The sequence below is a fragment of the Myotis davidii genome, unplaced genomic scaffold (genome assembly GCF_000327345.1).
Source record: "Myotis davidii unplaced genomic scaffold, ASM32734v1 scaffold200, whole genome shotgun sequence".
Lineage (NCBI taxonomy): Eukaryota > Metazoa > Chordata > Mammalia > Chiroptera > Vespertilionidae > Myotis > Myotis davidii.
Window position 1 is genome coordinate 30,070 of NW_006293700.1, and position 10,269 is coordinate 40,338.

Below are 10,269 nucleotides of genomic sequence, written 5' to 3' on the forward strand. Positions count from 1 at the left end.
GCCCTCTTCCTTCCTCTCTGTAAAAAAATCAATAAAATATATTTTAAAAAATGTTTTTCTGAAAAAGTACTTTGTTTTCCAAAATAAGGTACTTATGAGAAAGTTACATTATTTACAGTTTAAAAGAAACCTCTTTAATGCCTGGCTTAATTAGACACTGCTGAATTTTCATATCCACTTCTGCATTGAATCTGTTGTGATATGTGGCTTTGGCTGAAGAAAATTTTTTGACATGAGGTATGTAGTTGGAAAAGGGAGAAGCACTTAGAACTAGCCATCAATATTTGGTGAACATTGATACAAATATCTCTCTAAACAGAAAATGTATTTAATTTGGCCTCATGCTATATTTATAGCAAGGAAATGGTAGAAATTATTGTACAAAAATGGGATCATACAATCATGCCATTTTAAAATAATAAACTATAATGTAACAATTACTTTATTTATATAAAAACAATAGTTAGCATTTTTTCTATTCCAGATAGGAATATATCTTTTAAGTTTTAGTAAAAGTACATATATGATAAAATAAATAAAATTGACGAATATATTATTAAATATGATTTCCCTTTAATAAGCCATCTAATAATAATAAAATTACGTTAATTTCTATCTGTATTAACTCCATGCAAAACTAGATCATGACTATGTACCGTAGCTCATGGAGTAAGTGGCAGATGGGGTATCTGGCTTTGTCCTGTTTTTCTAGTCTTTCTCTGCAAAGCCATCATTGTCTTTGCCCAAACTGATCTTATACCCTGACATTCCTTCCAGTTTGCAGAAATGTAATAATCCATGCTCTTGAAGATATATTCTAGGTTCATTTTAAGTACAAAGACATAATCATTGCCATTTCTAGGTTCATTTGTTCCTTCTAATATATTTTACAAAGCTCTGGATGCCGGAGCCATAAATTAGCTGTGTGATTCTACTTCCCTTCCCTTTTTTCTGGGCTCTGGCTTGCAGCTGGGTTAGTATCTACACCATTTTTGGTGAGATAAAGAGCACAGTAATTGTTCTTTGAACTGAAAATGGATTTCACCTTCACTGGGTAACATTGTAGGTGCCCTGGGGACTCAAAGGATTACCCCAGGATACATCTTCCCCCTTCTCGCCTCTCTTCCAGTATTAGCAAGAGTTTTCATTTAAATAAGTTTCACATATTGCTGATTTTAATTTTCTTACTTAGTATTGTATTTTAAGGACTTTATAGAAATTGCTGGAATTTATTGCACATTTATTATTTTTCATTTTCATTGAGGAAAGCCACCAATTGTCATACTAAATGAGCTTTTATTGAAAAATATAGTTGTGTCAGTACAAACAGTTGTTCCCACTCACCTGATTTTCAAGAGGGTCAGATAACACAAAAGAAGCACAGCCTCCATTCTTTGCCTTCCTGGAACCCGTCTTGAAGAGGGACACCGCCTGCCCCATGGTGCCCTCTGGTGACCACAAAACTCAGTTTTGCATTTTGCTCGGGAAGAAAAAGTGTATCTCAGGCAGGTACTAAAAGCAGTCAAACAGAAAAAGGGGACATCTGTAATACTTTCAACAATAAAGGTAAATTTTTAAAAATCAGTCACACAGAAAGGTTTACAATCTGTGTAGAGCTGGCACCTTGTCTTTACTATAATAAATATATATTCTTCCTTTTAGTCTTCCATGAACATTTTGGGGGTTCACTAAAGATAATATTCTTCTTAACCTTTATAAAACACTGGCCTCTCGTTAGATCATAATTTACTGTTACTCTAGTCAGATCATAATTTCATTGAAATTATTTATTCTGTGATCTTTAAAAGTAGTTTATGAATTCTATAAAAAATAAGAGTTATTACTAGTAAGTCTATTTAAAATGAAATCATAAAATAAAACAAGACTGATATTATTTTAAAGCATTTAAATAAAACTGTGAATTCTAGAAATTTCTTTCTCCTTAGTCACTGTATTGGTTTTCTATACTGCTACAACAAAGTAAAACAAGATGATGTATTATCTTATAGTTTTATAGTTTAGAAGTTCTATATGAGTGTTCCTGGCTGTCATAGAGCTATATTCCTTCCTGGAGTTCTTTGTGACATTCAGGAATGAGTACAGATCACACAAAGTAAGTCATCTGGTAGAGATGGAAAGAACTGAAATTGTAAGTTAATTCAGAAAGGAAAAAGAACATTTTGATTTGAGGAAGCCGTTGAAGCTCTAGATAAAATTATTTCCTTGTCCTATTGTAAAGAGTAAATAAGCTAAGGCAGCACATTCTTTTCTCCTCTTCAGGAAACAGTGGCATGTAATTCTTCTCTTCTAAGACCCCGTGTAATTGGAGAATGGATTGGCCGAGAAGAGAATGATGCTGACCCATTAGCAGCCGAAATGCTACAGCCCCCAATTCCAAGAAGTAAAAATGAACAATGGGAAAGTGAAGATAGCAGCTCTAGCCCCACAGGAAGGTAAGATGAGATGGTGTCTAAGATTCTGAATATGATTAATCATTACAAGGTGAAGGGAAAATAAACCCAAGTGCATGTTTTTGTTGAAGCAAGTCTTAGCAAATTTATATAGAAAATTATGTTGGACTCCACACAAGATAAAAATTACTTTCTCTGTTTTAAAATTAGAGTGCTACTAGAATTGCTTTTAGATTTTGGTTTTGATTTTTTTTCCTTTACATCTAAAAAAATTACCATCTCTTTGTATCTAATACCAAATAGAGAAATAATTTCAAGGATATAAACTGTAGTTGAGATGTTCTATAATATTGAGCAGGGAATAGCTGACTGTTAAGAATTGAAAGAACCTGTATCTTTATGAACAAGTGTTTTCTAAATTTTCAGGTAGATGCCCAGAAGAGGGATTGCTGAGTTATATGGTAGCTCTGTTCCTAATTGTTGAATGAACCTCCATACTGTTTGCAATAGTGGCTGTACCAATGTACATCCCCACTAGCAGTGCGTGAGGGTTCCTTTTTCTCCATATCTTTTCCAACACTTGTTATTTCTTGATTTATTCACAATGGCCATTATAACAGGTGTGAAGTGGTATCTCATTGTGGTTTTGACTGGCATTTCCTGTATAGCTAGTGAAGTTGAGCATCTTTTCATATATTTGTATGTCTTCTTGGGAAGAGTGTTGATTCATGTCCTCTGCCCCTCTTATCATTGGATTGTTGGTTTTGTTGTTGTTGAGTTGTATGAGTTCTTTATTGAAGAACCTTCTTGGAGGTAAGTTTGCAAATATCTTCTCTCTTTCAGTTGGTTGCCTTTTTGTTTTGCTGAAGGCTTCTTTGGCTGTGCAAAAGCTTTTTAGTTTGATATCGTTAGTCCCATTCATTTATTTTTGCTTTTCTTTTCCTTTCCTTTGTGGTCAAGTTCATAAAAACCTCTCTATAAGACCAAGGGACATAAAACAGAAATAGACACAGACTATAGTATGGTGGTTACCAGAGGAGGAAGGGGTCAGGAGAGGATGAAGAGGGTAAAGGCAGGCAAATATATGGTGACAAAGGAGACAGGACTCTGGGTGCTGAGCATACAATGCAATATACAGATGATGTATTGTGGAATTGTATACCTGAAACTTATACAGTGGTATTAAACAATGCATTTAATTTCAAAAAGAATCTAAAAGGGAGAACTTCTGAGGTACAAGAGACATATAATCAACAGGGGTAAGAAAACTATTAAATGTATAACAGACAATACGAGGCAGTGTTAATGTGGACTATAAAGAAAAAAGAAAACCCTTGATTGAAATAATTTGTTTAGAGTTGGTAACAATGACTGCATATACATTTTCTTTGATTAATGTTTAGAAACTATTACGATTTATAAGTGTGAAAGTCCATATTTCACTTCACTCAGACCTATGATGCTCAGAATGGGTGACAAGAGATTTGCCTTTCGTTTCCAGAGGCTGGTAGAAGGGAAATGTTCAGATCAGATTTATTAGAAAAAGTATGTTTAAATAGCAATTGCAGTGAGTAAAACTCAAAACAAAAATGAAAACTTCTATAAGAGAGTTGGAGCGATAAAAGCCTTATGAAGCCTGGCATACACGAGGCTGAGAAATTGGATATAAATACCCATGAACTGAAATGTGGCTGGAGCTAAAACTATCTGTGAATGTTACCAGCGGAGCACCTTAGAAGAGTTTTTCCTGTGCATCGCATAGCCACAGTAACTTTGTATATCCTATGTTAAATTTAGCAGCAAGCAGTAACTATTCTTTCTCAAGGAGAAAATTGTATTTTCTACAATATAATAGCTTTCAGGCTTTTTTCACTTTGACTTACCACTTGGCTGGAGGGAAGGAAAGTCAGAATACTCATGAATGTGCTTTAGGCATATAGGAAAAATGATTCCATTTCCATGAGAAGTAACTTTTAAATTATTTAAGTAGTTTGAGTTTCCTATGTAAGGAGAATAAAACCATTTTAAAAAATCCATTTACCTTCTTTTGTAAAATGCCAGATCAATTTCACCTGTCAATGAGGGTAATTTCATTTTTAATGCCAAGCTTATGAAACCTGGTATTGCTTTATCTTTATTCATTGCTAGATCTTTAGTTCTTAAATATAAAATAGAGAAATGTCAATTTTCATTTTGCTTTCATTTAGTCATAATAATAATTGGAGCAATTTATTGCAAATGTTAGTGTTTCTATTTTCTTCCTAGCTTATGTGAGCTCTTATTTTCTCTTGAATACCATTAAAGGGAATCTTTCCTGCAGTTCTAGTTCAATCCTTTACCCATAAAAACTCAATCCATAAATATTTCTCTCAAATATTTGTGTAAAAATGTTTTCAGTTTTATTTTTCTCTAGCTTTAAATTATGAGTTGAGATATTACCTATGAAATGAAGAAAGTGGTGAAGTCCTGCCCAAATGCCCCCCAGTAGAGCTGAAATATAATGCATGCATACCTGAACTGGATTTAAAGAATAACAATAAACTATGGATGGGAAACTGTATCTCTCGCATCTTCTAATACATAACAGGATTTATGAATTTATACCAGGCACTCATATAGCATTAGATTTAATTTGGATGAATAAGAAGGGGTCGAGAAGAAATTTTTAAATGATTCTACAATTTTCAGCTTTAGTGTTAGCTTTTGTCTTTAAATAGTTATGAAATTGTACTATAACTTAACAATTATGAACATTCACAGACTACAAGATATTCTAGATCCTGAAAGAAAAGACTTAATTTTCAAAGATGACTCCTTCCATTTTCCTTTCCGCTAATGCAGTGGTTCTCAACCTTCTGGCCCTTTAAATACAGTTCCTCATGTTGTGACCCAACCATAAAATTATTTTCGTTGCTACTTCATAACTGTCATGTTGCTACTGTTATGAATTGTAATGTGAATATCTGATATGCAGGATGGTCTTAGGCAACCCCTGTGAAAGGGTCGTTCGACCGCCAAAGGGGTCACGACCACAGGTTGAGAACCGCTGCGCTGGGATCCACATGCTGTTGAAAATAGGCATCAGTCCTATGAGTGAAGGAGGCACATAGATGGCATCCCGTCGACGTGTGCTAAATGAGCCTACTTATACGAAGGATTGTTTATTGTCCATCTTAATTTTTTGTACTTTTTCCTACCTTGGTCTTTCCTGTTGTTTAATGCTCAGATCTTATTTGAATGTCTGTTGTGACTGTCCACCATCTTTGGTACATACCCAGCTTTCCCTTTCATTCAGATTAATACATACACCATAGACTGGACTTTCACCATTAGATTAGAGAGGATTAAATAAAAGCATAGTGAACCTTAAGAGTCTTATGGGTAGAAACTTACCCACAATTTCCTCCTGGAAGTTTTTTTTTTTTTAAATGATATTTCTTATATGAACTTGTTCCTTAGGTTCTGCAATACAGCATTGTATGAAAAGAATCAACAAATTTAATAAGCATTGCTGTGACTTGAAGGGTTAGGTGCTGGTTCAAGCAAAGGCAATTACTGTAGGAAGGAGATATGGAGAAACTATTAGAATGAGACAGAAGCTACTAACATAGAATCCATGAACCCTATATGGTCACTGGGTGGACTCAAGAGATCTTTGAATCTCTTGAAATTACATGGAAATGTTGTGTGTTTGTGCACATGGACATTTTCCTGCATTTTTATGCCACATCTTTCATAGATGTCAAAGTGGTTCTAAATAAAGACAGTTAAAGAAATAAAGCATCTGAGCTATAAAAGAAAGAGATCACAAAAGAGAAAGGGGAATATGTTGGGGAACTATTGAAAGTTTTCCACAGTTTTCAGATACAACGAATTGGCATTAATTGTTATGGCTTGTCTAGCCATTTAGGGGGGAAATATATATGTTTATTGCACATTTAGAGTTATTAAAAATAATCACACATTAATAATATAAACAAAAATTAAGTTTAATAAAACTATATAATTCTATCTTAAGCCATCTTAACTAGACTTTGCGAAAGCTGAGTAATGGAGTTCCCAAAATTACTTGCTGAATTGTAATGTGAATTTGTAAATAGGCTCATCAAGGCTTGAAAGCCTAATGAAGCTTCTCTAATTTGAGCCACCTTATTAAAACAAGAACAGTATCAATAAATAATATAGAGCTGGTGAATTGGCTTTATTTGCTAAATGAACATTGTTATTAGATGGTAAATAGGCCATAAAATGGATAGAAAATCTTACAACTTATAAATATATGTTATTAAAATAAAAGCCCAAATCTCTTCCCATTAAGAAGTTTTCCCTTTCATTAAAACTCATCGTTGCTTTTGCTATATCTATAAACAAAGGCTGGAAATGTTCCCCTTTCCCTAGAGTACCCTTTATTAGCAGCAAGAGACAAGCAATAAACAAGTGAATATAAAAATATCAGCCATAAATTCAAGTAGTGATAAGTAATATGGTAGAAAGTAAACCATAATAAAAAGGAAGAAAATGGATGGAACAAGGATCCTTAATACATATTGTCAGATTTTGACTGTGTAGATATGATAGAAATATAAATCGAACTTACTAATTTAGGAGTACTCTAAGCTGTAAATTTTAAGCATAAAGAATGTTAATTAATAAAAAATCTATCAACCAAGAACAGAAGCCTTAAAAAGATCTAAAACAACAAAAGTATACCTTATGACTCAAAAATTTCTATTTAAAGCCAAAAAATATGTAAGCCATGAATTTATATCAGGAGGTTGATGAGGTCATTTTTACATGTTCAAAATATGGACTCATAGACTCAGATGGGCTCTCGTTAAACCGTCATCATTTGGGTCTCACAGCCCAGCACTGTCTTTATGACCAAACCATGTATTTTAATGAGACCGAGGACAACAATTGTGCCCACCTTCATGAAAGGGTCTTGGTCACTGTTGGTTGATGAATAGGAGTCACACCTGCAACCTGCCATTTGTTCCTCATCTTCCACATTTCGACCTTCATATTTTTCCTTCTGTTTCATGACCAGTCTTCCTATTGCCCTGGATTTTCATTTTTCATATACATCTACTTAAACGAATTAATTTGTTTAAGATTGTGCTGGTGCCACTTAGCTTAGTTTCAAGTCATCGAGAAGGGAAACAGCTGTATCTAATTACAAATTCTCATTCTATTTAGTGTGTTTTAAAAAATGAAGTTCAAAAAGAAAAAGTGATTTAAAAATATCTATTGAGCATTAACAGAAGGTAATGTGCTAGGTACAGATTAGGTTTTGACAATTAGGCTGTGATGGTGAACTGAAACAAGCTTAGGATACAAGTCAAGAGAGGAATCATCCAGTTTGCCACTAAAAAGAGCGTATGGGCTCAAATAGAATATTTACTAACCTTTATTCAGAAACAGTGTGTTAAACAAAATGGATCAAGGTCAAGTCCCGGGGAAGAGTGGGACCAGGAAGAAGGCTGTCCAGAGGGATGAGGAAGTCTCCACCTGGAGAGGTGGTCACACCAGGGTAGGGACATCAAATCCACTTTAAATTGTCCCTTTCTATCTGATCTTGGTTTAGAAGTTACCTTTTTAAAGCAAATCAAAATAGATTCCTAGAGTGTATCAACACCACACTGAAATATTAAGTGCTATTCTTTTTCATATGGCCTAAGGCCTCTTGTGGTTCCTTTTCCCTTTTGTTTTTCTAATTTAAATTTTATTTTCAATTAAAGTTTACATTCAGTACTATTTTGTATTAGTTTTGGGTGTATAACATAGTAGTTAGACAATCATATACTTGACAAAGTGATTCCCCTGATATTTGCAGTACCCACATAGTTATTCCACTATTATTGACCACTAGAGGCCCAATGCATGAAATTTGTGCAAGAGTAGACCTTCCTTCCCCCAGCTGCCAGCATCGGCTTCCCTGTCAGCACCGGCTTCCCTCTTCCCTTCCTTCCCCCTGTGGCCACCAGCAGGAACCCGGGACCCGGGCTTCCCTCACAGCCCTAGATTCATCCGGAAGGATGGAAGGACATCCAGAAGGGCATCCAGTCTAATTAGCATATTATGCTTTTATTATTATAGATATTCCCTGTGCTGTACTTTCTATGTGAGATACAAATGCTCACGAAGAAACGTAAATATTTAGAAAGCTGCCCATTATGTTCTCTGAACATATAGTGATATTGGTTACCACTTTAGAGACTGCTCTATGTGTTTCCTCATAAAAACATTATTATTATTCCCATTTTAGAAATGAGGAACTAACTCCCAGAGTGGATAGCTGTGAACTTGCAGAGCTAGGCTGTTTTGCTTTCAAATTCTTTGTCCTTAATACTTGGCTATGCAGCTTTTCTTCAGGGAGAAGTTCTAAGAATCCCAATATTATTAAAATTTAGGTTCAATATCTGGGTAAGAGGGGGTCCAGAACCCTAAGTGCTCTTAGAAACACCCCAAACCTATCTCTCCCCATCTCTCCACCGCCTGTTTACATTAAGATCCTGCTTCCCTTCCGTGTCCTCTCTCATGGTGCAGTTTTCACTTCTACAATCCACAGGCCTTTCTCATTCAAAAGGCCTCAATGAATACAGTTGGTCAAGGAAGATTTTTAAATTTTACATTATTTCTCACCTTAAAAGACACATGGCAAAATTATTCAGAAGACTGATGCCATGACAAGAAATTGGGGTAAATAAGCCACCATCAATTTACAAGTGAATATTTTATGTTTTATCTCTACTATTAAAATATACAAATGAGTCTCATTAATTGAATTTGAATGATACTGATAGTTACTAAAATAGAAACAAATATTTTAAAAGATATGCCTTTTTTATCACAACAATAGTTCCTGTTTAAGTGGGGAACCTAATTTAGAATGGAAGTTAAAGTTGAAATAAGTATTGTTGACAAGAGTATGCCTTCATTATAATTTCTCTTATTTTTACCCTCAAGTTTTCACTTTGAAAAGTATCAAACGGCAGAAAATTTAAGAATAGTAATATCAATATCTACATACCCTCCACATATATTCACCAATTCACATTTTGCCTTTGCGTTACCTATGGTAATAGATCAATCTATTCTAATTTATTTATCCTATTTTTTTTAATGCTAAACCACCTGAAAATAAGTTATCTAATCCAATAAAAGACAAACGTGGTAATTAACCGTACCTCTGACACGCTTCCTATCGGCTAATCAGGGCGATATGCAAATTAACTGCCAACCAAGATGGTGGCCAGCAGCCAGGCAGCTGAAGCGAACATGACACTTGCTTGTTCCAGCGATGGAGGAAGCCAAGGTTCCCCGCCTGCCGCTGCCAGGCTCTGAGCTGCACTCTAAGAAACAATGTTTCAATTATAGAAGCCAAACAAACCCAGATAACTACTTTCAGACAGCAAGGCCTCAAGCTGGAGCCGGCCTCAGAGCTAAAGCCAGCTCTCAGCTCCAGTGAGAGCTATAGAAGGTAAATAAATCCCAGAATAAAAAAAAAGAAAAAAAAAAGGAGAGGTTGGGAGCTTCAGTTACCGCCAGCCTGAAAACGGCCCTCAGCGCTCCCCCGAAGGAGGTGTGACTAGCTGCAAACAGCCATTATGCCCTCATCCAGGCTGGCCAGGCCCCCAAGTGGGACCCCCCCCCTGATCCGGGACACCCTTCAGGGCAAACCAGCCGGCCTCCACCCATGCACCAGGCCTCTATCCTATATAGTAAAAGGGTAATATGCAAATTGACCCTAACAACAGAAAGACTGGGAATGACTGGTCACTATGACACACACTGACCACCAGGGGGCAGATGCTCAATGCAGGAGCTGTCCTCTGGAGGTCAGTGCGCTCCCACATTG

General features: G+C 35.6%; 1 protein-coding gene across 1 annotated transcript in view; it reads left to right on the plus strand.

The window, feature by feature from the left end:
* The window catches only part of LOC102757537 (chromosome unknown open reading frame, human C8orf34), a 208,568-nt gene that overhangs the window by 19,230 nt on the left and 179,069 nt on the right, over positions 1-10,269 (plus strand). The window contains exon 5 of the mRNA XM_015566289.1: positions 2,281-2,453. Coding sequence (XP_015421775.1) covers positions 2,281-2,453 — 173 coding nt within the window. The remainder of the gene's footprint in view (positions 1-2,280; positions 2,454-10,269) is intronic.